The sequence below is a fragment of the Eurytemora carolleeae genome, unplaced genomic scaffold (assembly GCF_000591075.1).
Source record: "Eurytemora carolleeae unplaced genomic scaffold, Eaff_2.0 scaffold243, whole genome shotgun sequence".
Lineage (NCBI taxonomy): Eukaryota > Metazoa > Arthropoda > Copepoda > Calanoida > Temoridae > Eurytemora > Eurytemora carolleeae.
The window spans coordinates 3161-30720 of record NW_019396315.1 but is presented as its reverse complement, the minus strand read 5'-3'; the positions used below and the strand labels follow the sequence as shown (position 1 = coordinate 30720).

Below are 27560 nucleotides of genomic sequence, written 5' to 3'. Positions count from 1 at the left end.
ACTTCCTTTGCAATATTAAGATATAATGATGACTGACAAAGCCCAAATATTTGTGTTTAAATCAGGTATGAAATTTCAGAATCCGGCCTACCCCTACTTTCAACTTCAATGTTTCAAGCTTCTAATTTACTTAGTTAGCGAGTATTGTTGAAACTAGGAGAACTAGGAAATAAGAGGAGGAGAACTAGAAGATAAGAGGATGAGAATTAGAGAATTAGAGGATAACAAATAGAGGAGAAGCGGAAGAAATAGAGAATAAGAGGAGAACTAGAGGATAAGAAGAGGAGAACTAGAGGATAGGAGGAGAACTAGAGGATAAGAGGGGGAGAACTAGAGGAAAAGAGGATAACAACTAAAGGCGTAGAGGGGGAGAACTAGAGAATAAGAGGAGGAGAACTAGAGGATAAGAGGATAATAACTAGAATATAAAAGTACAGTAAAATGTACACTCTGCTGTCTGAATGAACGAATGAAAGTAGGAAAGTTGTTTTCATGAAGAAAATAGGAATAAAGCGTGAAAAAGAAATAGTTCGAATTGTTGAACTTGTTGATGCATAGTATACACATTACACAGTGATCAACATAAACCTTGCTATCGTATATTTATCACTGCTCTTTAAACCCGCTAAACAGGAGTAATATGAAGAAGAGAACAAGATTTGAACTTGAATAGAGCTGTTATGAAGTACAAAATCTTGATTTTAAGGAAAGGTGAATCCACAAAGGAAATATGTTTATCTCTGATCTTGATGGAAAGCTGTGTAATGTGAGTTCCGGAGAAAAGTTTGTGTGGGGGAGGAAAGCAGTTTAGGGTTTGATCAGGAGCTGAGAGGGAGAATGGGAGATCAGGAAACATTCTTCTCCTTTACTCTTCAACCATTCACATTTCCTTCATACAGGTTACTCTTTAACTATTCACATTTCCTTCATACAGGTTACTCTTCAACAATTCACCAATCCTTGATGTTACTCTTCAACTATTCACCCATCCTTGATGTTACTCTTCAACTATTCACCCATCCTTCATGTTTCTCTTCAATAGTCACCCATCCTTCATGTTTCTCTTCAACTATTCACCCATCCTTCATGTTACTCTTCAACTATTCACCTACCCTTCATGTTACTCTTCAACTATTTACCTATCCCTCATGTTAATCTTCAACTATTCACCTATCCCTCATGTTACTCTTCAACTATTTACCTATCCCTCATGTTACTCTTCAACTTTTCACCCATCCTTCATGTTACTTCTCAACTATTCACCTATCCTTCATGTTACTCTTCAACTATTCACCTATCTCATGTTACTCTTAAACTATTCATTTATCCCTCATGTTACTCTTAAACTATTCATTTATCCCTCATGTTACTCTCAAACTATCGACATATATATCCTTCGTGTTACTCTTCAACTTTTCACCTACTCTTCGTTTTACTCATCAAATATTCACCTGCCCTTCATGTTACTCATCAACTATTCACCTATCCCTCATGTTACTCATCAACTATTCACCTATCCTTCATGTTACTCTTCAACTATTCACCTATCCCTCATATTACTCTTCAACTATTCACCCATCCTTCATGTTACTCTTCAACTATTCACCCATCCTTCATGTTACTTCTCAACTATTCACTCATCCTTCATGTTACTCTTCAACTATTCACCCATCCTTCATGTTATTCTTCAACTATTCACCTATCCCTCATATTACTCTTCAACTATTCACCTATCCTTCATGTTACTCTTCAACTATTCACCTATCCCTCATGTTACTCTTCAACTATTCACCTATCCTTCATGTTGCTCTTCAACTATTTACCTATCCCTCATGTTTATCTTCAACTATTCACCTATCCCTCATATTACTCTACAACTATTCACCTATCCTTCATGTTACTCTTCAACTATTTACCTATCCCTCATATTACTCTTCAACTATTCACCTACCCCTCATGTTACTCTTCAACTATTCACCTATCCTTCATGTTACTCTTCAACTATTCACCCATCCTTCATGTTACTCTTCAACTATTCACCCATCCTTCATGTTACTTATCAACTATTCACCTATCCTTCATGTTACTTCTCAACTATTCACCTTTCCTTCATCTTACTCTTCAACTATTCACCCATCCTTAATGTTACTCTTCAATTATTCATCTATCCCTCATGTTACTCTTCAACTATTCACCTATCCTTCATCTGACTCTTCAACTATTCACCCAGCCTTCATCTTACTCTTCAACTATTTACATATCCTTCATCTTACTCTTCAACTATTCACCCATCCTTCATGTTATTCTTCAACTATTCACCCATCCTTCATATTATTCTTCAACTATTCACTCATTCTTCATGTTACTCTTCAACTATTCACCTATCCGTCATGTTACTCTTCAACTATTCACCTATCCTTCATGTTACTCTTAAACTATTCACCTAACCTTCATGTTACTCTTCAACTATTCACCCATCTTTCATGTTACTCTTTAACTATTCACCTTTCCTTTATGTTACTCCTCAACTATTCACCCATTCTTCATGTTACTCTTCAACTATTCACCTATCCTTCATGTTACTTCTCAACTATTCACCTATCCTTCATCTTACTCTTCAACTATTCACCCATCCTTCATGTTACTCTTCAATTATTCATCTATCCCTCATGTTACTCTTCAACTATTCATCTTTCTTCTTTATAAAAGAGTTGTGTTTTCTGAATTTTCTTGTATTCAGGTATACAGGGGGGACCCAGTGCCTCAGTGAGATACACGGATTGAATTTAGGAACAAATTCATCATTTTTTTTTATTTATGTCTAATTTCCAGCATTTTTATTAGTGAATTTATTTTCTTCTGCATATTTCTATCAATCTATTTGTTGACGACTGTGGACTAGGTTTTTATGTATGTTACCTTTACTTGTAAAATCATTTTTGTAAAAAACGTTTTAAATTAAAACTTAAAGAAACTGCAAGCCTAGTTTCATGTGACCCACTATACATAGATGGCAATGTAAGATTTACATCGGCGCTTTTAAAAGTTTTGTCTGATCAAGTATGAATTAGATATAAATGTTTAAATTTTAAAAAATTATTATTTTAAATTGAGAGTTCTGTACAGAAGTGACGTGCGCACTTATTGATTATGAGAAGCAATAGAGAATTTATCACAAATAAACACTTTTCGAATCAGAATAACGACGATATCTTTCAAATTGTTTATCAGATTAAGGTTTCAAGGGTACCGTTGGTAATCGAACATTTTTAAACGAATTGGCTATTGAAATTAACGTTTACAGTAATTTAACAATGAATGTTTAAAGAGGAAAGACTGAAGTACATTCATAAGCATTCCCATTTCAAGATAAAAGAGAGGTTAGTATATTAGTATATAGTATAATATATTAAGGCATTAGTTTGTCTTAATGTTTATTTTGAATTAGTTTTTTTTTTACTTTTAAAGTTTAAACTTTTTGAATTATAACAATCAAAGTACATATTTTACATTTACGTTTACTTTACAATTTTAATTATTTTTATTACATATTTTTTTTCTTAAATTCATTTTATTTCATAATTTATAAACAACCTTAGATTTTAACTTATATTATCTAATCTAGAAGTAGTTGGAGCAAGGATGGAGATAAAAGAAAAGATTCTAAGATTTGATTTATCTAATCTAGGATTAGTTGGAGCAAGGATGGAGATAAAAGAAAAGATTCTAAGAATTGATTTATCTAATCTAGGAGTAGATGGAGCAAGGATGGAGATAAAAGAAAAGATTCTAAGATTTGATTTATATAATCTAGGATTAGTTGGAGCAAGGATGGAGATAAAAGAAAAGATTCTAAGAATTGATTTATCTAATCTAGGATTAGTTGGAGCAAGGATGGAGATAAAGTAAAAGATTCTAAGATTTGATTTATCTAATCTAGGAGTAGTTGGAGCAAGGGTGGAGATAAAAGAAAAGATTCTAAGATTTGATTTTAGTTGGAGCAAGGATGGAGATAAAGTAAAAGATTCTAAGATTTGATTTATCTAATCTAGGAGTAGTTGGAGCAAGGATGGAGATAAAGGGAAAGATCTTTGGAAACAAGGGAAGGAAAATGGAGGAATTCAGGTCAGTTTTTCTTTAAATATTGATGAGCAAAAAACTATGCAATAATTGTCGCTTTTTTAATGCACCTTGTATTTATATACCCTTTTGCACATTTAATTTAAATAAATGTGCAGCCCAGGTAATTGCTTAATTTTCTCCAATATTTTATACGTATTTTTCCAAGTGCGAAAAAAATGCATTTTCAGGGTATTCTAAGTTTGAACGAAGCCATTACCCAGTTAACTGAGGCAGATTGGGAATTAGTTCATGAGGATATTAGGTAAAAAACTGAAAACAACAAATTCATTGTGTTATTTTAGTAAAAATATAAATAGTTACTTTAAAACAATATATTGTATGTTCTTTTTGTTACGTGAAATCATGGGAATAAAAAGCCTGAATTCTTAAAAGAAAAACTCGTATCAAAATAAAAAAATTTAAAAAAATGATTAACTCTTTTTCTTTCTAGGTCTATTTTGAATTGTGCGAACCTCGAAAAACTGTTTAAACCTAAACCAGAGGTTTCAGAGAATATCTCCAGCAAAATAGAAGTTCAGTTTTCTAAGGAGAAAGGTGAGATTTTACTGGTGGTTTGACACTTATTGTATTGTATTGTATTGTATTGTATTGTATTGTATTGTATTGTATTGTATTGTATTGTATTGTTTTGTATTGTATTGTATTGTATTGTATTGCATTGTTTTGTATTGTATTGTATTGTATTGTATTGTATTGTATTGAATTGTATTGTATTGTATTGTATTGTTTAGATTTTTCTATAAATAAATTTAAATTTCACACGAATCTACAATATTTTTGGGTTGAATTAGTTTATATCCCTCGGCATTGCATTTTTCACATTTTTTAGAACAATCTAGAATCTGCCCTGGAATTCTACCCTCTTCATTTTAGAATATAATTTTTGCAAGTCTTGTTTTTAAAGAAAAATAAAATTTAACCTTCGTTTTTCTAGTTTTGAAGTTTGTTTATTTGTAAAGGAATTGAGTCTTTTCCACAAACTCAAATTTTTAAACCTCTGTATCTTTTCAACCTAATACCGTAATCCTTCGATATTTCAAACTAAGACTATTTGGTTAAACAGAATGAATAGTTTGAAATATCTAAAGTTTACGACGTTTGGTTGAGAAGATATAAAAATTTGAAAATAAGATTTTGTGGCAAAAACTCATTTCCTTTACAAAGAAAAAATTAATATTCTTCAATGAAATTTAGCATTTTGTTTGTCTTATTTTTAGTCTTTTTCCACATTGTTCTCGTTCTGAATCATTGAATACTCGTTTGTGTTTCTTTACAAACACCGCACAATTTAATGAATCTTTTTTTTCGTGCAAACTTGTGTGCCATTTTTTTTCAAAGCTGTCAGTCAAAGATTACTTTCTTTTAAGACTTGTAAAAATGTACACACATTTCAAACGAGTTAACTAATCACTGATTTTTTAATGCCATAACTTTAATATGTTTATTCTATTTATCCATTGTTTAAAATATTAAAAGTCTACGACATCTGGTTGTCTGAGGCGAGTAGTCAGTTTCCTAGCAATTATTTTAGTTTTTTGTACATGATAACCGGTTCTTTATGTACATAGTACATTGTACAGGAAGATATGTGGTTGCCAAGGAAGATATTGAAGTAGGAGAAACTATTCTACGAGAATCTCCATTTATATCAATCCTTCATTCCTCACATAGATATTCCAACTGTGCTACTTGTCTCAGGTAAGTTTTGATTAATTATTAATCTCTAGGTTTTGAAAGATATGCAGTGCTGGAACCCTTTTTATTGTGGACATTGAGACCATGCATGATCTTGCATTGATCTCGATCTTTTGTTAATCTACAGATTAAGTAAATCTTTAATCAATATCACGTGAACAGCCAATCAGAAGCCAGGTAGTTTTGCGCTGAACCAATGATAGAAAAGAGAAATTGCGGTTTTTAAAAATTATGAGATTAAGCAGATTCTGCGGATCGGGATTATGAGTATCCAACACAAAGGATCGGGATTATGAGAATCCAACACAAAGGATCGGGATTATGAGAATCCAACACAAAGGATCGGGATTATGAGTATCCAACACAAAGGATCGGGATTATGAGAATCCAACACAAATGATCGGGATTATGAGAATCCAACACAAAGGATCGGGATTATGAGTATCCAACACAAAGGTTCCCAGCTCTGTGTATATAGATACAGTAATTACCAATATCAAGCAAGATTTTTCTCTTATTTTCAGTGCCCTAGTAAAGATCTGTATTTAAAACTCTAAAATTATGCCCTGAGCTGAGATTTATTTTGTATTTAATCTACGGCGTATTCTTCTTAGTTGTGGATCTCAGAAACTGAACCCGCGTCATCTTTAAAGTTTATCCACGAGAGATCAAGTTCAGCAGCTGAATTAATTCCCAGACTTAATCCATATCTAATACAAAACTCCCAGTTTTAAGTGTTGACTGTAGTGTTATGTATGTAACCTTTTATCATTGTAGGTTTTTACAAATAAAAGTTATCATTCTTGATTTGTGGTAAATTGTTCACAAGTATTCAGACAGCTACAGTGATAAGCAAAAAACTCTGGAATAGGAAGACGACTTTTAGACTCAATCTATGAATTTAAATAGTCCAATATGAATGGGATACGGCAATTGTGCAGTGTAAACAACCCATTTCACTTAATTTGCGATTTAATAAGTTTCTAGTAAAACTATTTGCTTAGTAACAACATCAAATACACATACAAGTATGGCTATACATGGACGTCTTCCTATTTCAGAGTTTTCTGGTTATCACTGTATGAAAAGTTGCATCTGTTTTCAAGACTGGATAGACTTTGATTTGACCTTACCCACTTAATATACTTGTTTTACTCATAGACAAGTATTTTTCGAAATATAAATCACTTGTTTTTAACTTTTGTTTATAAAAGTAATTGGTAAAGTTCTCATCGGTTCCTGGAGTATGAACTTGAACCCTTTGGATCCCTGTGTATTGTGTAAAATGAATATTTGGAGTAGAAGTACTAAATGTCTCTAATGCAAGGTATTTTCAAGATATGTTGTGTATGGAGTTGGGTGTTCCAAATGTAACCAGGTTTTGTTCTGCTCTGCTTTATGCAAGGAACAGGGTAAGTAACATTTTCAAAACAATCTTTTGTGATTTAGTCCCCGAAGAGATTGTAGACGAGATTTATAGTAAGTAGCATGTGTGATTCACAATGGTACCCTTTTAATATCTAGTTTAGTAACAATGAAGAAGTTATTTATCTGAAAACATGTCAAATTCTATCAATTTTCCTCTTCGTCTCAGCTCTATAAGAAACCCCAATCGAAATCAAATAAATTATCGAGAGATAATCTTGTTCATCCTTGTACAGACAAAGGGTTATGGGTACTTGTGTGAATCGGATATGACATGCAAATTGAGGGAGGGTCTCTTGAAATAACGTGTTCAATCCCTTTAATACTACTTATTTGATGATTTGATATTTCAGGTTTGGAGTTCCATAGTTCAGAGTGTTCCATGCTTGATATTCTACCCCCCTGTGGAACTATAGCTCCTGTTCTTAGGAACTCAAAACTAACTATATTAAATTTATCAATCTTCATAGAAAATTCATGGAAAATTTTATATATATTTGTGTCACCAAAAGTTAATTTTCATCATAAAATCGTCAAACAAATGAAATTAAAGGGACTGTAGTTTCTCTCATTCTCCATTTATAGAATAGCATGTTTGATTCTTAACGGTGCCTTAGAAAGCTTAGTCTGAAGAATACATGTGATTTTAATAATCTTTTCTTGAAAACTTGATTATTTTAATTGTGATTTCTCTCTATAGTGACTTGCGCATTTCTGCTTCAAGCTACCGATATGAATCGGATATTCCACTTTTGAAATGGAAGGTCCCTTTCAAATTACAACTACAGTTTCTTTAACATTAATTATTGAAATTACGATGTTTTTGTCACTGAACTTATTTTGGGGTTGCATTAGGATATTCACCAAATATGGTCTGTCCTTCTTCAAAGATAAAGAGGAACTACTGGAAATCCAACCAACCCCTGTAAAAGCCTTTCCCACCTTACACCGTAATAACTCAACACAGTTTATTAATAACTCTTCACAAAAAAACTCAAATTTGTGCAAAAGTAACTCATCACAAGAAAAATCTTCGCCATCACAAGAAAATTCCACTTTGTGTCAAAAGAACTCCGATTCAACACATAACAATTCCAACTCAACAGAAAACAACTCCAACTTACCTAAAAACAACTCCAAATCAAGACAAAACAACTCTAAATCAAGTCAGAACAACTCCAACTCAACAGGCAAGAACTCCAACTCACCAGGAAACAACTCCAAAACAAGACAAAACAACTCCAACTCTCCACATAACAACTCCAAATTACCACGTAACAACTCCGATTCCACACAAAACAACTCCAACTCATTAAAAAACAAGTACAACTCAAATTCCCAACCAAACAACTCCAACTCAGCAGAACCCAATTTATCCGAACTATCAATAACTAAGCATTTAGAAGATCTATGTACTCTACAGGTCAGATTCCTCTAAATTATTCAAGTCAAATTTTAGAAACAATTTTATTTTTTAGTTTCTAACTTTTAAAAAGTACTCTATACAGTGTGACACAAATGGGGCATTTTTAAGCACCTTAAACCAATTTTAGAATTTTTTGTTCAAGACACTTTATGTTTACGAGCTATTTTGCGCAATCTGCAAAAACTTTTGGTTCGGCAGTTTTCAAAGCTTTGATGACGAAACTAATTTTTTCAACACCGTCGGCAGAAATATTTTTTGCTTGTACTGTCACACAAATAGAAGCATAAACTTAAAGTATTAATTTATAACACTGTTATTTTGGTGCGCAGTGTTATGAAGTTTTTGGACAGAAATCTTCTCTTTATCTTAGAATTAATTTCGAGCTTTAGCGAGAGGGACAAAATATAATTTAAAAGGGCGAGAACCTTCGAGATAAAGAGAAAATTTAAGTCCAAAAACTTTATAGCATGTCGTGCCAAAATAATAGTGTTATTGGTAATTTTATGAAACGTTTGTGCACTTGTCTTATTTCAATGCCTATTTCTAGATCAAATAAGCATTGAAACAAAGCAGAAGTCAAAATATAAAGTTGATTTCAATTTTATTTTGGAAATCCTGAATTTTTGGAGAAAATCCGGGAACCAATCAAGTTAATTTAACTTTATAGCACGATGATTACTATATAGTACGTTCATTATGAAATTCACGATGAAGTGAGGAAGAATGATAAAGGACACAATAGTTTCATAAAAGTAAAACTTCGAAATTTGAACAGAATATGACCAAAATAGTTTGCAGCAGTGTATATTGCCTTATCATATATATATAGTTTCAATTGCATTTGCAAATAAACATTTTATTAACATTATCAAATTATGCTGATATTCATTCTAAACCTTTTATTTTTCCTGGATTTTCTCTTCACGTGTTTAAAAGTGTTTTGTTTTTAAGGCTGGAAATAAAATAGACTCAATGTATATGATGGAGAAGAGTGCCTGGACCTACTACATTCTCTTTCTTCTCCGTCAGCTCAAGTTCTTTAACAACTCAGATCAACTAGGAGAGGATGAAATCTTGATCGGAAGATTTATCGAACTTTTTCTCAAGATTTCAGATAATAATTGTCACGAGGTGAGATTTCCCCACAGCAGGATGTTATTGTTAATTTACCATTTGGACAAGTAAAATAATATTTTGTTCTGTCAAGTTTTCGTAAAAATATTCTTGCATTTTTATATGAAATGACGTCAAAGTTGTGTTCAACTAATATTTTATGAATAGTTAAAAATTTTACATCACCACGGGTTCCCTCGACCAAATTGGTCTTGGGGGAACTCTTGGTAAAGTAATATTTCCTTAACTTCATTGGTTGTGAAGTAGTTGTAAATAATTATTACTTTTTAAAGGTGCCGTGACAAACTCCTGAAAGACAAACTCCTGAAAGACAAACTCCGGAAAGACAAACTCCGGAAAGACAAACTCCGGAAAGACAAACTCCTGAAAGACAAACTCCTGACGAGACAAACTCCTGACGAGACAAACTCCTGAAAGACAAACTCCTGAAATTATGAAATTTTTCTCTGAATGAAATTCGATAAATTCATAAACCTTAGAAGAAAAATCCGCAAATATTCTAGAAAAAATCAGAATAACCAGCAAATTTATTATTATTTATTTTTTATTATTTAGGGTTTGGTTAGGTTGAGACACTTTCTGGGCCGAGCGCTGCGGCTAGGACAGGCTAGGGGGCCGAGCGCTGCGGCCATGGGTTAGGTTAAGTGTTGACACTTTCTGGGCCAAGCGCTGCGGCTAGATTAAATATAAATTGTGAAACATTTTTTTAAATTTGATATTATGGAGTTTGTATTTCAGAATTTTTTATTTTCAGGAGTTTGTCTCGTCAGGAGTTTGTCTCGTCAGGAGTTTGTCTCGTCAGGAGTTTCTCTCGTCAGGAGTTTGTCTTTTCAGGAGTTTGTCTTTCCGGAGTTTGTCTTTCAGGAGTTTGTCTTTCAGGAGTTTGTCACGGCGCCCTTTTTAAATTTCAATTCTGTACAATTATAAGATCTCATAAAATCAAAAATTGCATAAGATAAAAATGTACATCAACAGACAAAATGAAAAAAAACAACGATGAATTCATAAACAACAAATAACTTTTTTTCGGTAAGTTTTCTGCAAAACCTTTTGTCTTCATTTTAAACGTCTTGGATTGAACAAAATGATTTATTTTGATATTAGTTAAGCTGTTTCATTGATTATAAGCAACTTTTTCTTGTTATAGATCAGTGAGCTGGATGCTGGTGATATAGAAGAGATAAGTTTCTCTAGTTTGCAGGAGAGGGAAGATCTGAATAGGATTGTTGGAGTTGGAATTTATCTTTGCAGCTCATTCTTTAACAACAGGTATACTAGGGTTATTAACTAGTTTTTTCAATGGTTAGCAATTGGTTTATGCTATGGTTATCAGCTTTTTTTAATGTTCACAGAAATTCAATGGTCCGTGTAAAAGAACTATGGAACATACATACGCTTTTAACATAATGAAAAGCTGAAAAGTTTACATTCTCGAAAATCCTATAATAAGCAAGAATTTTATTTAGTGAAACGTGTCTTTTATAGAAGACTACATTTTTATATATCTTTTATTTGACCCTGAAGTCTTTCCTGACTTCAAGATTGATTCACAAGCTGTAGGGTATGTAATTATTGTGATTAAATTGTAATTAAATTGTAATTATTGAACTAGTACTAAAAATGTATTTTTTAGCGTAGTGAACAACTTTTCCATGCGTAGGTAGAATAACAAATATTTTTAATAAGTAGTTAAAACTCTACGAGAAGACACCATCTAATTAATAATTAAATGTTCTAAAACCCATCTAGAGTATATATTCCTATTTTTTGATAAAAACTAATTTCATTATCTTTTTATTTTTATTTTTAGCCAGCTTTTATTTTAATCTAAATATTTAAAGATTCCTTATTCCAGAAGAACTAAAAAATCGACCAGTTTACATCTACATATTATTTATTTTATTGCTTTTCTCTAAAAGCAAAAGATTCAAAATCCTAATTTTTTGAATTTTCTATAAAATAAAATACTTCTTGTATTAACGGCTTTAGTGTATAATAGAATTATACTAAAAATTAATTTTGATTTCCAAAAAAACTTGAATTAAGTATTCAAACTTATGATATTTTCTAGTTGTGACGTGAATACTATGAAATATCATGATGGAAGAACTGAAGTTATGCAAGCAAAAAGAAAAATAAGGTTAGGAGAGTCATCTTGGTTAAATTATACATCCCGAAAAAAGATTGGCACAGAAAATCTTTTTCTCTTACCTCACTTATATTTTCTAAAAAAGTTATGTAAATATTTAAGACCAAAACAATGATGAAGTAAGACTATTTTGTAGAATATGAATATTTGATATAATCTCTGTTCGTCTGTTTGTTTGTTTGTCCGATCATAACTGGACGGATTTGCCTCAAATTGTGATTTGGGAATTCGGGAGAGTCACGGGAATATTATTATCTTGGTTTTAGGAGTCTAAATTGAGTGGATCGACTTTTATAGAGAAAATTTTGGTTCCCGGTAAAAATCGTGCGGGTAAACGGCGGAAGTAACTATGAATACCCTGGGCAACGCTGGGTTCCCAAGCCAGTTTTATGTAAAACAGTATCTAAAATTGTTTAAACAGTATCCTTATCATTTGATAAAAATCTAAACAAAAGAAGTATTGGATTTTTGACTTCGCTATTATTTTAAGTCTCTGCTGCAAATTACTTATCTCCTCGAAAATCTAGTTGTTTAGCTGTGCCATACATTCATAGAGAATAGAATATATATAGAGAGGAATTTACTAGAAAAAAGTGTAAAACGACCATTTTGTTGTACTGTTTCCATACTGCAGGTGTACTTCACATATTTATGCTATATAACCTGTTGAGCCCTGGAATATCATTTTATAGAAAATCTAAAATTATTGTTAAAAGAAAACCAAATTATGAAATAGACTGGTTTCATAATTGACCAATGATCATTTCACATTGACTCTATGCCTTCCACTTTACAAACGATGATTTTCCGTTATAACTATAAATCAAATCATGTTTTTATTCACCTAATTCATTATAAAGTTTATTTAACAGTTTAAAAAATTCGAAATTGAAATGGATAGTCTAGGGAACATATTGTATTAATGTACTCTACTGCATATAATTTGTGAACATTTACATGATTTGTACACTTTGAACTCTATGCATACATTGCAGTTTTACAGTTTTAAGATAGGACAAGCAAATACAATGATAGGCAATCATATTAATGAAATGAAGACGACTTTTTATCTAAGTTTTGATTGTTCGTTAAGCTTTTTTCGAATTACAAGTTTACAAATAATCATTGATATAAATGAAAGTTGAAATTGACAGTCTAACCCATAGATAAATAAATAAACATAGATAGCTTATGTACGCTAAATCACCAAGAATTGTACAGTCCGCGAACTCATACTTTTAGGGGTCAAAGTGTACTTCAATGATAAGCGGGGTGGTTTGGTGTTTTAATGGATTTCATAATAGAGTGTAAACTGACTCCGGGAATGGAACTATTTGAACAACAATATTTCACTGAGCAATATATCATATTGACGAGAACTGAAGAACGACATGAGAAGGACTAAACTAACTTAAATTTCTCTCTACAGAACTCATGTACACCACAAGTACTCAATGACATAAGAACAGCCAATGTTCACAACCGACCTAGTTAATCTATATAATAGGAATATCTTTAAAACCAGGGAACAGGAATATAGTGAAAGGAAATGGCGCTGGTCCGGCAAGAGAAAGCCAGTCACACTGCTTTGCAGACCAGTACAGTAAACTTACAAACACTCATCTGGTACAGACACACAACATGACTACAGTCAAGGAAATTGCAGAACAATGTCGTCGATTATAATTAAACTTAAATAACGATTAGTTTATTGTAAACTTTCATCAAATTATATTCTTTGCATGAAATTTTGGCTTATAGTGGCGACTTAAATATGTAAATAATATATTACATGCATATTAAACTTATTTTTAAGTAAATAATTAACAATAAACAAATGTACTCTCCTAGACTGTACAAATACCGAGATTCATACGTACTGTATAAACCTACAGTTCACACCTTTGGTACAGTAAACTGACACACAATCTTTTGGTACAGACACACCCACATGACGTACATTTATATCTTTCAAGATGAAAAATGTCGTCTTATGCGCAATTTATCTTGATCTATGGTCTAACCACAAAGAAAAAGTTTTAGAGATCACTAGACGTTTTATCAATTGTCAAAGTGTTTAAAATTGTGATTGAATCAATATATCTGATCAGGGTTGGAGAGGAGGTGGCGGACTACTATGGAGAATATTTCTTTTTAACTGACAAATATTCAAGAAGAAGAAATTTTGGATTTAGGTAAAATATAAAAATTAAAAACATTAAATATGTCAATCAATATGAGCAGTTTTTAAGGTTGTTGTGTTATATAACTTTGTTTTTATAAAATTTTATAAAAATAATCCGGCACAAGATTCAGAACCAAAAATAAACTATTGCTGAAATCGTTCAAATAAAATACTATAGATAAATTCTAATCTAAATTTAAAAGGTTAAATTTTTCACAATTATTAAAAGCAGAATTGTAGAGAATGGGTCGAGTTTGAAGTGTCGCAATGCCTTGGCCTTAAATTATACCTCATTAACTTACTTAAACTTTTTTTATGCCATATAGTGATTTCTGAACTATAAAGTACTTGTTTTTCTCTATAGATTTTAAGCAGTAATTAAGACATTTCTGATTGTTTTTTGCTTGTATCAAGTTTAATTTTGAGATTTATTTCAGCTGTAGTTGTAAAGCTTGTAAAGAAGGATGGCCCCTGCTGGATGAACTGGAAGTTTTTACCCCGGAGCAACTTCAGAATAGATTGGACTGGGTTGTTAACAGAGTTGAACTAGGGAGATCATTTTAAAAACTTTTATTTTTATATTTTATTGTGTTAATAAAACCCTTTTTCTCCAGGGACCAGATTTAATGAATAGCAAGACAGAGTTGAACCACTTCCCCCGACAGCTTAAGTTCTGGTGCACAAGAGAAGCGGTTTAACGCTTCTAGCTATTTATTAAATCTAGTACCAGACAGAGCTGGCCATCGTTTTTGTGAACGAACAAAATTTTTGAGAACGATCGAGTCGTTCAGAAAAAAGAAAGATGGATTAACGTCTTTGATCGTTCAGAGAAATATAAAAAATATTCAACGAAAAAAAACACAAAATGAACGATTTAAAATCGTTCGAACGAACTTGAAAAAATAGTCGTTTTTCACTAAACCAACGATTTTTCCAAAATAAAAAAGCTTAACGCAATCATTTCTAGTCCCAGAGATATCATGTTTAATAAAAATGAGTACATTGCAGAAGATGCCGCGCAGAAGTTTGATGTTTTGAGAACGAAGACGATCTGTGAAAGATTGAGTGAGCTGGGAAACGTTAGCAGTCCTCATGAATCTATTATAGTGCCTGAAATGTACCTTCACTTCACAAACCTTCTTCTTCATAACAACAAATCTTTAAGATTTGAAGCCTGGGCATCCCAACATATTAATTTATAAATTTTATTATGAAAGGATATATATTAAATTAAATTTTGATAATGATTGTTACAATTTAGTAAGTGTTTCCATATTCCCAACCATTCTCAGTTTTCTGTCTTGGTTTGATCTTTGCACAGTTCCTATGGTTTAGAACGTTATCGTTATTTTTCATACAATATACAGATAGCTTATTGAGATCATTATAATGTCGATTTGATATCATTAAAATTCTATTTTCTGCGAGATCAAAAGCAAGGACCAGAAGAAATTGTAATTTGCTTGAAAAAGAATAAAACATTTTCCAGTTAAGTCTGTAAAATTGTATTCTTCTTAAAACTTTGCGCTAAAAAAATAGCTTAACTTCAGCTTTTATGTGATCAAAGTTAAATACGCTTTAAGCAACAGAAACGACAAAATTTTCCGGCATTAATACAAGCAATTTTTTTTTAACTTACCTTAATAATCTTTTACTTAGTCCATAAACACGGTTTTCATCTGTTAAAATCAAACTTGTTTAATAGTTGTTCATTGTTCAGAAAAAATGTTAAGAGTCTGAAGGAATTATTTAGACTTTTTAAAAAGAAATTAGATGACTTTTGCGTGAACAAAGTTTAGAGAATGAATACTGAGAAAGACTAAAAAGAAAATCACAATAATTTAAAAAATGGAACAGCTCGCAGCAAGCCAAAATGTGCATGCTCTCACACAAAAATCAAGCAGAATTTTGCTAAATACTTCTTTAAAGCTTAAGCTAGAAACAAGCGCCTTGCAGTTTTAAAATGTATTTGTTTAATGCTACAAAAACGTTTAATTAAGTTGGCGAGGTGAAACGAAAGGCCAGAGCGTTGCGACATTTTGAATACGGGGCTGTCTAAACATTTGATGACTAAGTTTTAGAGTTCTCTATATTTCATTCATGAGCTTTAAGAAGTTTATGAACTTGGCAAATTTTAAAGATACAGAATTTTCCAGTTTCAATTTGATTTCCTATATAGAGAAGAAGTTTGCGTGTATACAGTGTGCTCTTGATATTCAGAAGGATAGAGATTACCAGAGAGAATATTAGGATTCCTACTCCAATATTCTGGTAATCAGAACTAAAATATTAGAAGAGAGAATATTAGGATTCCTACTCCAACATTCTGGTAATCAGAACTAAAATATTAGAAGAGAGAATATTAGGATTCCTACTCCAATATTCTGGTAATCAGAACTAAAATATTAAAAGAGAGAATATTAGGATTCCTACTCCAACATAATCAGAACTAAAATATTAGAAGAGAGAATATTAGGATTCCTACTCCAATATTCTGGTAATCAGAACTAAAATATTAAAAGAGAGAATATTAGGATTCCTACTCCAACATTTTGGTAATCAGAACTAAAAAATTAGAAGAGAGAATATTAGGATTCCTACTCCAACATTCTGGTAATCAGAACTAAAAGATTAGAAGAGAGAATATTAGGATTCCTACTCCAATATTCTGGTAAACAGAACTAAAAAATTAGAATAGAGTATATTAGGATTCGTACTCCAACATTCTGGTAATTAGAACTAAAAATAACATGATAGAAAAAAGATGAGAATTTACTATGCTAAATGAACGGCAAAAGATCTAAGATTCTATCATGACCTGGAGAACATGGTTTACCAGAACTCAACCCTCCTGGTTCTACTAGTACCTGGAGAACAGGGTTTACCTTGACATATTGATATAGCAAGAGCAGAACTCATTACTCCTGGTTCTACTAGTACCTGGAGAACAGGGGTTACCTGGACATATTGATATAGCAAAAACAGAACTCATTCTTCCTGGTTCTACTAGTACCTGGAGAACATATTGACCTTGACATATTGATATAGCAGGAGCAGAAGTCAACCCTTCAGGTTCTACTAGTACTTGGAGAACAGGGTTTACCTTGACATATTTACATGAAAGGAACATAACTCAACCCTTCAGGTTCTACTAGTACCTGGAGAACAGGGTTTACCTTGACATATTGAAATAGCTGGAGCAGAACTCATACCTCCAGGATCTACTAGTACTTGGAGAACAGGGTTTACCTTGACATATTTACATGAAAGGAACAGAACTCAACCCTTCAGGTTCTACTAGTACCTGGAGAACAGGGTTTATCTTGACATATAAATACGTCAGAGCCAAGAACTCATCCCTCCTGGTTCTACTAGTAGCAGGAGAACACGGGGGTTTACCTTGACTATTGATATAGCAAAAACAGAACTCATTCTTCCTGGTTATACTAGTACCTGGAGAATATGGTATCCCTTGACATATTGATTTAGCAGGAGCAGAACTCAACCCTTCTGGTTCTACTAGAACCTGGAGAAACTGGTTTACCTTGACATATTGAAATAGCATGAGCAGAACTCATACCTCCAGGCTCTACTTGTCCTTGGAGAACAGGGGTTGCCTGGAAATATTTACATGAAAGGAGCAGAACTCAACCCTTCTGGTTCGACTAGAACCTGGAGAACATGGTTTACCTTGATATATTGATATAGCAGGAACAGAACTCATCCCTCCTGGTTCTACTAGTACCTGGAGAACATGGGTTTACCTTGACATATTGATACAGCAGGAACAGAACTTATCCTTTCCTGGTTCTACTAGTACCAGGAGAACAGGGTTTACCTTGACATATTGATATAGCAGGAACAGAACTCATCACTCCACTCCTGTTTCCACCAGCATCCGGAGATACCCTCATCTCTGTATTAATGTACAAGCCAAATGGGTTCTTTATGGTTCAAGTATTTATAAGACTATAAATTGAATTTCAAGAAAGAAATAAGAGATAATTTGATTAATTACTTTTATTGAACCCTTTTATCAGAAAGAATTTTTTTCTTTTGTAAAATTATCTTTTTTTAAAAAGCAGAGACCTGTACATTTGGATTACATTCAACAAAAGATGATTTGTTAAATAATCGAAACAATAAGATAAAAAAAGTAATTTTACCTCGCCTTGCACACACAGTCACAACTATCTTAATATATTTCATATTATATTAGTTCATGAATTCAAATTAGTTTTTTGAAAATTTATTTTTGTAAGAAAACGAAATATCATAAAACCTGAGCTAAATTCCTTCCCAGAAGGACACACTTCCTGATAAGTAACAGAGCTGTTAGAGAGAAATTGAGTCTTTGTACAAACTCAAATTTTCTAATCCTTATATTCTTGAAACTTGATGTAAACCTTTGAAATTTCAAACTTAGAATAAGGTCTACGATATCGGGTTTGAAAGATATATGGATTAGAAAGTCGTATTTTGTTGCAAAGACCCAATTCCTTTCGTTAACTATATATCGAAAGTAATTTTTTAAATCATTGATGAAGAAGTTTTTTTCAACAAACTGGAAATTTAATTTAAATCTCAGTTCAATTGAAATTTTATTATTATCTGCTAGTACAAAAATTGAGAGAACTATTTATGATTTTTTTAAAAAGAGCAAAAAGTTACCGTGGATAAACAATCACATAAACATGTAGTTTGGTTTAGAGTTGAAAAACCGGAGCATTCATTTGTACAACCACACTTACATCCACTTTCATCCCTGCAGTACAGTACATATATGCGCAAAGGAGAAAAATTCAAGAAAAAAATATTTTTAGAAAAATATTTTTGGCAGTTTAAGAAATAGGCTAACTTGCCTGATACTAGTTTTAACCTGAATACAGTTGCCATCTTCATACTTAATCATTAAACTTATATTCCTATAATTAACCAAATATAGAAAATAAAAACCAATTCAAACACAATAACATAGACATACAAGAATTTAGATCGCTTATGTCGTCTTCACCGTACCGGAGGGTTACAGTTGAAATTGAAAATGGCACTTTAGCTATGGTACTAGCTACTGGCATACAGTAGATTTGATATAAAGGTTTGCAGCAAGTATATTTGTACTCTGTAAAAATTTTTGGAGGTTTGTTTACAATTTGCAGACATGTTCGTTGAAAGTTTAATTTCAAAGGATTAGAACGAAGATTAGAAGTAAAACGTAGTCAAATGACGAGTTCATGCTGTAGAAGGGGTTGTAAATTTTTAGCTTTACAGTCTGCATTAGCGATCTAGTTTCTTGTATATCTATGCACAATTTAAGTACAAGCAGAGGTGTACACGGGGTGGGGTGCAGGGGGCTCAGAACCCCCCCCCCCCCCTCTCCACTTGAATCAGTAAAACATATGTTTCCAGGGGGTTTTTAGGCCCCAAATAATGCTGAATCCCAAAGAAATTAAAACATTTGTGAGTAAGTTATCGAAACCTGGTTGTAGTCAGTTGCAAATTCTTAAGTAAACGGTGTTTCGAGTTACGTTGAAATTACGGTTACAGCCCCTTTAACCTGTAGGTTTGGATAGTATGGGAGCAAGATGAAGCTACAGACTCTAAACACAATCCGGTACATCTTGAATAAATCTTTGATTTTATGAATAATTTTCGAATACTTTTTAAGGGTTTCTATAGAACATATCTGATTCAAAATAATAGAGTAAAATGAATAAGAGACCACTGAATTTTTGCATCTTTATTTTATCACCTTTTTGTCTGAACAACCGCTGGTTGAAGTTCAACAACTTTTTCAGCTCCAGGGAGGTTTTCTGGAACATGAACTTTCTCCAGTATCATCTCTTCTCTGCACCCTACCTCCTTTTCATTTATTTAATTTTAGTTTAGAGTTTTTAGAGTTTAAAGTTCAAAATAGTGTTTAGTGTTTCGAGTTTCGATTTTATAGTTTAGACTTTAGAATTTAGAGTTTGGCGTGTGGAATTTAGAGTTTTTTTGTTTATAGTATGATTTTAGAGATTAGAATTTGAGTTTACAGTTTAGATTGTAAAGTTTAGATTTTAGAGTTTAAGTTTAGAGTTTATAGCTTGGATTTTAAGTTTGGGGTTTAGAGTTTAGAATTTAGATTTTAAGTTTAGAATCTTTACCTTTGGTTTTGGTTCAGAGTTTTCTAGATATTTCTGAACAGTATCATCCGGAGTTTGCTGGTACGGACAGATTTCTGCTGAGGTTAAAGAAATTAGAACCATGAGTTTAAAACTCCAAGATAATGGCAATCTTACCAACATGTGCGTCTAAAATACAATTAAGAAAATATATATTTTTAGTAAACTAGCAGTGAACTAGAGAATATGCAGTAAACTAGAGGATGTGTATTAAACTAGGGTACGTAGTAAACTACAGGATGTGAAGTAAACAAGAGGATGTGAAGTAAACAAGAGGATGTGAAGTAAACTAGAGGATATGTAGTAAACTAGAGTATATGTAGTAAACAAGAGGATGTGAAGTAAACTAGAGGATATGTAGTAAACTAGAGGATATGTAGTAAACTAGGGGATATGTAGTAAACTAGGGGATATGTAGTAAACTAGGGGATATGGAATAAACTAGGGGATATGTAGTAAACTAGAGGATGTGAAGTAAACTAGAGGCTATGTAGTAAACTAGAGGATATGTAGTAAACTAGAGAACATGTAGTAAACTAGAGGATTTGTAGTAAACTGGAAGATATGTAGTAAACTAGAGGATGTTAAGTAAACTAGAGGATGTGTATTAAACTAGGGAACATGTAGTAAACTAGAGTATTTGTAGTAAACTAGAGCATGTGTAGTAAACTAGAGGATATGTAGTAAACTAGAGGATATGTAGTAAACTAGAGGATGTGTATTAAACTAGGGGATATGTAGTAAACTAGGGGATTTGTAGTAAACTAGGGGATATGTAGTAAACTAGAGTATATGTAGTAAACTAGAGGATATTTAGTAAACTAGAGAACATGTAGTAAACTAGAGGATTTGTAGAAACTAGAGGATGTGTAGTAAACTAGAGGATGTGTAGTAAACTAGAGGATGAGTAGTAAACTAGAGGGTGAGTAGTAAACTAGAGGATGTGTAGTAAACTAGAGGATGTGTAGTAAACTAGAGGATATGAAGTAAACTAGAGGCTATGTAGAAAACTAGAGGATGTGAAGTAAACTAAAGGATGTGAAGTAAACTAGAGGCTATGTGGTAAACTAGAGGATATGTAGTAAACTAGGAGATTTGTAGTAAACTAGGGGATATGTAGTAAACTAGAGTATATGTAGTAAACTAGAGGATATTTAGTAAACTAGAGAACATGTAGTAAACTAGAGGATGTGTAGTAAACTAGAGGATGAGTAGTAAACTAGAGGATGAGTAGTAAACTAGAGGATGAGTAGTAAACTAGATAGGGGATGTGTAGTAAACTAGAGGATGAGTAGTAAACTAGAGGATGAGTAGTAAACTAGAGGATGAGTAGTAAACTAGAGTATGAGTAGATATTTACGAAACTGAAATGAAATTATGAAACTCAGCAAAATTTTCCTGATTAGTCTGTCAAGGTAATATTTCAGGATTAAAAATAATTCAGAAATATTCATCACATTTGTTTTCGTTTCAGTTTATGTCTGTGGGTATAAATTTGTTTTTAGTTTATGTTAATTTATGTTAACTTATGTCAAGTTATGCTAGTTTCTTAAGTTTTTAGTAATTTATGTTATTTTCTGTAAGTTTATGTCAGATAAAGTTAGTTTTATGTTAATCATGTTAGCTTTTGTCGGTTTTTGCCAATTGTTTTAGGTTAGCGTGTGCTAGTTTATGTAATTTTGTGTTGTTTTTGTTTGTTATGATTAGTTTTTTGTTAGTTTACGATATATATTAGTTTTTTTTGTAAGATGTTTATGTTCCCGTAAGTTTGTGTTAATTCATTTATGTTAATTTATGTTAGCTTATATTAGCGTATGTAAGTTTGTTTTAGTTAGTATATGTTTGCGTTTGTTATAGTTTGTTTAGTTAGGTTACGTTAGTTGCGCTAATTTACGTTTCCTTAGCTAGTATATTTCACTTATAGTTAGTTTATGTAAGTTAATATTATTAATGTTATTAATTTTATTTATGTTTGTTATGCATGTATCTACCTAGGACAATCTACATAAGTTTTAAACTAATTATTATTCAGGTTTCTCTGAGCAAAAGTATATTCTGTTGGCACAGCTTCTTAAAATTATCTTCCTTCTCGCAGAATTCCATAGGAAATAAACAAACTTATTTATATTTTTTCAAAATTTTACAGAAAATACTAAATTTGCTCTTACGCTTTTACACTAAGCTTTTTGGGCGCTTCGCGCCCATCTTCTATTTTAATTCTGAACATTTTCTCTTTGTATTCATTGTAAAAGAAAAATAAAAAAGTTCGCGTATTTTATAAAACAAAATTTTGTGGATTTTTAAAATTTATTGCAAATTGAATTTGTTGGAGGCAAATTTTTTAAATATTGATCATCTATAAACATTAAACCTTCCCTGAAGTTCCAAACAAAATTTGGGCCCGATCGGTTCAGCCGTTTTGACGTTTATTGGATACAAAAAAACAAACAGACAAGCAAAGTATATAGATAGATGTCATATTTTTGTTAAAATCTCCATTTCCAATACATTAAGAATTAAGGGACCTTACCACAAGCTGGAACCGTTTCCTCCTCATTTTTTCAGAAGTTCAGAAGTTGAAAAAATTCCAAAGTTAAGGTTCAATAGTTATCAAACCCTATATGACCTTGCCCTTTCCACTCCAAGCTAGATACGAGGAAAAGGTAATTTTTTTGAGTACGACTTTGTGACCTTGTAACTCCAAAACAAATCTTATTTATTTAGTTGTATATTAGAAATATAAAACTCTGTTAATCTTTCTATAGCTCTTGAAACGAACAGCTTAATTTAATTACGATCCGTATTAATTATGCATAGTAATGTTTCTTACTAATTAGTCAAAATTGTAATATTGTTCCTATTTGACATACATATATCTTTCCTAGTAATTTCTTTTTGTTCTTAACTTGCTTTATGTTCCTATTATTGACTTTGTTCCTAAATCATGTATAGTATGAATCACGTTTTTTGCGCATATGTATGTTTCCTTTTTTTGTTCCTTACTTAACAAAATTGCAGGCTATACCTTCATGTTTTACGAATTACGTTCCTAGTGTTTAATTTTTGTTCCTAAATCCTTGTTCTTGTTCCTAACTTGTAACTTGCTTAATGTTCCTATCCCTAACACTGTGTCCCTACACCCTAAATCCTTTATTTTTGTTCCTAATCCTTTAGCAATCTTTTTATAGTTTCTTAGATTATGTATTCCATTTATTGTTCTTATGTTCTTGGTGCATGTATGAAACTCTTGTTTTTTTGTTGCTTGTTCCTAGCTGGCTCATAAGGCAATGTTCTTGTTATTGTTCCCATTTTATTGTTAGTTTGTTCATTTTTTGACGTTTATAATCTAGTTATATCATTTTTTGACGTTTATAATCTAGTTCTATCTTTTTGTTCCTAACTCAACCAACATTTGTGTTATTGTATTGTTACTTTTTTTGAACCTATAATGTTCCTAGTTCTTTCTTTATTGACCTTGTTACTAAAATCCTAATTGCTTAACTTACTTGTTTTTGTTCCTTATCTTTAGTACGACATTTCTTCTTATCTATGCAATGATGTGATATACCAAATTCTTCGGTTTTTGTATTTAATACCATAATGCATCAAAATCTCAGGGGGGGGGTGTCGCCCACCCTGGATCCGTCAGTAGGGGGCAGAGGTAAACCGCCACCCCTTGTGATCGCCCTTGGTTTTGAGTAATCTACTTTCCATCAATGAAACCCGCATAAAAACTCCGTTTTTCATCTGTAAACAATCCTTCTCCTGTTGATTCAATTCTCCTCTCAGCCTCTCTCTCTCTCTCAGTTATATTTATCTATAAGATGAGAAAACCAGTGGAGAGCTGCTGCAGTTTAATTCCAATCCTTTAGATTAGAACATTCAACAGAGGACACTGTGAGTCCTCGATATTAATAATAAATTTGATAAATAGCTTGCTAAGTTCGTTTTTATACAACTTTTAGGTTTTTAGACTTTTAAAAGGCTCCAAAAAATCTGTGATGGTAACAACATTTTAAAACTGAATTCTGCTCAATTTTTTATCAAAAAAAAAATACAAAATTGTTATCCTAAGAGCATATATTAGAATAAAACAAACAATATATTAGGATTATACAAAACTATAAAACGATCGTTTTTATTCCGTTTCTTGCAAAATACATCAAAACATGTTAATTAACACTGAATTCAGAAATTTTGAAAACGTGAAAATCCATTGATAATTACACAAATTAGAGGCAAAAAACTGATATTGGAGACCAAACTTTGCAGATTTTATTTATTTTTACCATGTATTAAACAATTTTAAAATATCGAAACAAAATCAACGGGACAGAATTCACAGGCTCCAGGATCGATCATTCGATACCAAAAGCGAGTTGAAAATTTTTTTAGTTGTGACCTTTATGGATTTTTTCAATGCTTAATATCGATGCCTGAAATTTGAGACATCATGCCATCTAAGGTAGAGGGGGGGGGGGGGCTGAGAGGTATGGGGTCCAATTCTAAAGATAAGGCAAAAATTGATCACCCTTAGTTGGGAAAGCAAATGTTTGAAAAAACAGTTTTGAAATTTATAAAAAAAAAATTTAGTACATCTTTAGTTGAAAAAAAAAACGGAAAATCAACCACTGAATTTTTTAGAGCCATAAATCATTTCACTTTTCGATTAAAGGAATTTCGTAATATTGAATATTTTTAAGTTTATAGATATTAATTTTGTACTGATTTTTTTTTCATTAAGTATAAACATATAGTTTCATATACCACTGCAAAATATATGCATTAAAACATAATTTAAATTTTTGCAAAAATTCATACTTGTGTATTTTATTTTAAAATTTTAAACTTCAAAAGGAAAAACTTTAAAGTCGGATCAAAGAGTTATTTTTTCTCAACGTAATCAAACGTAAAGCAAATAACGTGAATGTTGAATACTTTCATAATATTAGACTGCAACCTTCTTGAAATGTCGTAAATAATTTCTAAAATTGAATTACATTTCTAAAATCTTATTCCGTTGTGATTTTAGGATCTGATTCACATACTGTACACAGAAACATTTAGTATTCAATGACATTCGAAAGTAAAGCTGTACTGTCTTGATATTATTTATGCACTAACGGCTATATCTGCAGTTTTGAGGGTAGCATGCACACAGGTCCAAAAGCAATCAACCTTCACATAAATTACTGACTTAATATTAAGGGTAGCATGCACACAGGTCCAAAAGCAATCAACCTTCACATAAATTACTGACTAAGTATTTAGAGTAGCATGCACTCAGGTCCAAAAGCAATCAACCTTCACATAAATTACTGACTAAGTATTGAGGGTAGCATGCACTCAGGTCCAAAAGCAATCAACCTTTACATAAATTACTAACTAAGTATTGAGGGTAGCATGCACACAGGTCTAAAAGCAATCAACCTTCACATAAATTACTAACTAAATATTGAGGGTAGCATGCACACAGGTCCAAAAGCAATCAATCTTCACATAAATTACTGACTAAGTATTGAGGGTAGCATACACAGGTTCAAAAGCAATCAACCTTCACACATTATACTGACTAAGTATTGAGGGTAGCCTGCACACAGGTTCAAAAGCAATCAACCTTCACATAAATTACTAACTAAGTATTGTGGGTAGCATGCACACAGGTCCAAAAGCAATCAACCATCACATAAATTGCTGACTTAGTATTGAGGGTAGCATGCACACAGGTCCAAAAGCAATCAACCTTCACATAAATTACTGAATAAGTATTAAGGGTAGCATGCACACAGGTCCAAAAGTAATCAACCTTCACATAAATTACTGACTAAGTATTAAGGGTAGCATGCACACAGGTTCAAAAGTAATCAAACTTGACACATTACTGACTAAGTATTAAGGGTAGCATGCACACAGGTCCAAAAGTAATCAACCTTGACACATTACTGACTTAATATTAAGGGTAGCATGCACACAGGTTCAAAAGTAATCAACCTTGACACATTACTGACTTAGTATTAAGGGTAGCATGCACACAGGTTCAAAAGCAATCAACCTTGACATATTACTGACTTAGTATTAAGGGTAGCATGCACACAGGTTCAAAAGCAATCAACCATGACACATAAGTGACTAAATATAATTGTCCATTAAAACGTACGTTTTCATTACTTTTATGTAAATGTAATTTTACAATATTAGAGTGCCATGACCATGCGTTTTTACACTTACTTCAGAATTGAAAACAGGAACCGAATAATACACATTTACAGGGGTTCCATATATATCTTAAATAACTTTTCTATCTGTGTTTATGAGTTAAAATGATGAAAATGGTGCAAAAACATGGTTTTCTATTAAGATTAGAAAAAAATTTAAAATTAAATTTTAGTTTTACTGCCAGTTCTTAGATCAAATCAAGATAGTCTCTCTAGGAAATTATCAAAAATAAGAAATATTTAAAAAATATAGATATTTGATGAAAAGATTATTATGCATGGAATAAAACTTACAAGATTATCATGCTTCGTCAAATCAAACAAAAAAGGGGACTCCAAAGTTTAAACTGTAGATTGCAACAAAAACATTAAAGCTGAGATTGATTTTAATATTAATAAAATCCAAAAAATGTTTGGTCATTAATAAAAAGAGAAATGGTTTAAAAGCAGTTGATGATAAATGAAGCAATTCAATTTTCAGATTGTCTAGAGACAGAAACTTCATAAATCACTAATCCGTAATATATTCCAATGGATTAAGTTAATACCTGTTAGAGGTCTAACCAACCAGTATCCATAATAAACCTACCTATGATTTATCAAAAGTTTCTGATGTGGATATACAATTCATCTTATCCAAAAGTTCCAACCTTTTCAGATTTTTGTTGATTTCCAAGTTGAATTCTTTGATAAAAGACACTTTTTGAACTGAGGTATAAACATTCTGAGTCTGACGCAAAAATCTTCTGTGATTTTGCCAGCGTTGAAATCTTAAATCCAGGGTAACAAAAATCAATGTAAAATGAATAAATGGTATTGTTGTGTGTACTTTATTTCTACAAAAGAACGGAAATTGCTCTTTTTCACGATAAGGATTATTAGCGAGAGGCCGATAGGGGAGATTAGGTTACAATATGAGAGGAAATTTCTCTCTTTGCTCTCATTCACAATAATTTTCTGTATTGGACGCATCAATTGCAGGATATTTTAACTAAATTATTCACATTTAAACGTGTTGTTAAAC

General features: G+C 32.0%; 2 protein-coding genes across 2 annotated transcripts; one reads left to right on the top strand and one right to left on the bottom strand.

The window, feature by feature from the left end:
* Positions 1 to 414: 414 nt before the first annotated feature.
* On the top strand, positions 415 to 15405 carry LOC111700765 (uncharacterized). The gene is made up of 16 exons (XM_023471801.1): positions 415 to 899; positions 2741 to 2790; positions 3329 to 3380; positions 4053 to 4125; positions 4311 to 4384; positions 4574 to 4677; positions 5724 to 5841; positions 7177 to 7250; positions 7617 to 7692; positions 8119 to 8686; positions 9641 to 9820; positions 10971 to 11092; positions 11895 to 11963; positions 14084 to 14167; positions 14595 to 14707; positions 15166 to 15405. The coding sequence occupies exons 1-16, from the start codon at positions 838 to 840 to the stop codon at positions 15357 to 15359; spliced, it is 2013 nt and encodes a 670-aa protein (XP_023327569.1). The 5' UTR covers positions 415 to 837; the 3' UTR covers positions 15360 to 15405.
* LOC111700766 (uncharacterized) lies at positions 15349 to 27560 on the bottom strand. Its single transcript, XM_023471803.1, has 12 exons — positions 27126 to 27560; positions 20304 to 20450; positions 19910 to 20019; positions 19715 to 19777; positions 19020 to 19082; positions 18829 to 18922; positions 18440 to 18473; positions 18324 to 18351; positions 17996 to 18073; positions 16329 to 16438; positions 15797 to 15836; positions 15349 to 15481 (listed from the first exon to the last, which is right to left on the bottom strand). The coding sequence occupies exons 2-12, from the start codon at positions 20442 to 20444 to the stop codon at positions 15415 to 15417; spliced, it is 828 nt and encodes a 275-aa protein (XP_023327571.1). The 5' UTR covers positions 20445 to 20450; positions 27126 to 27560; the 3' UTR covers positions 15349 to 15414.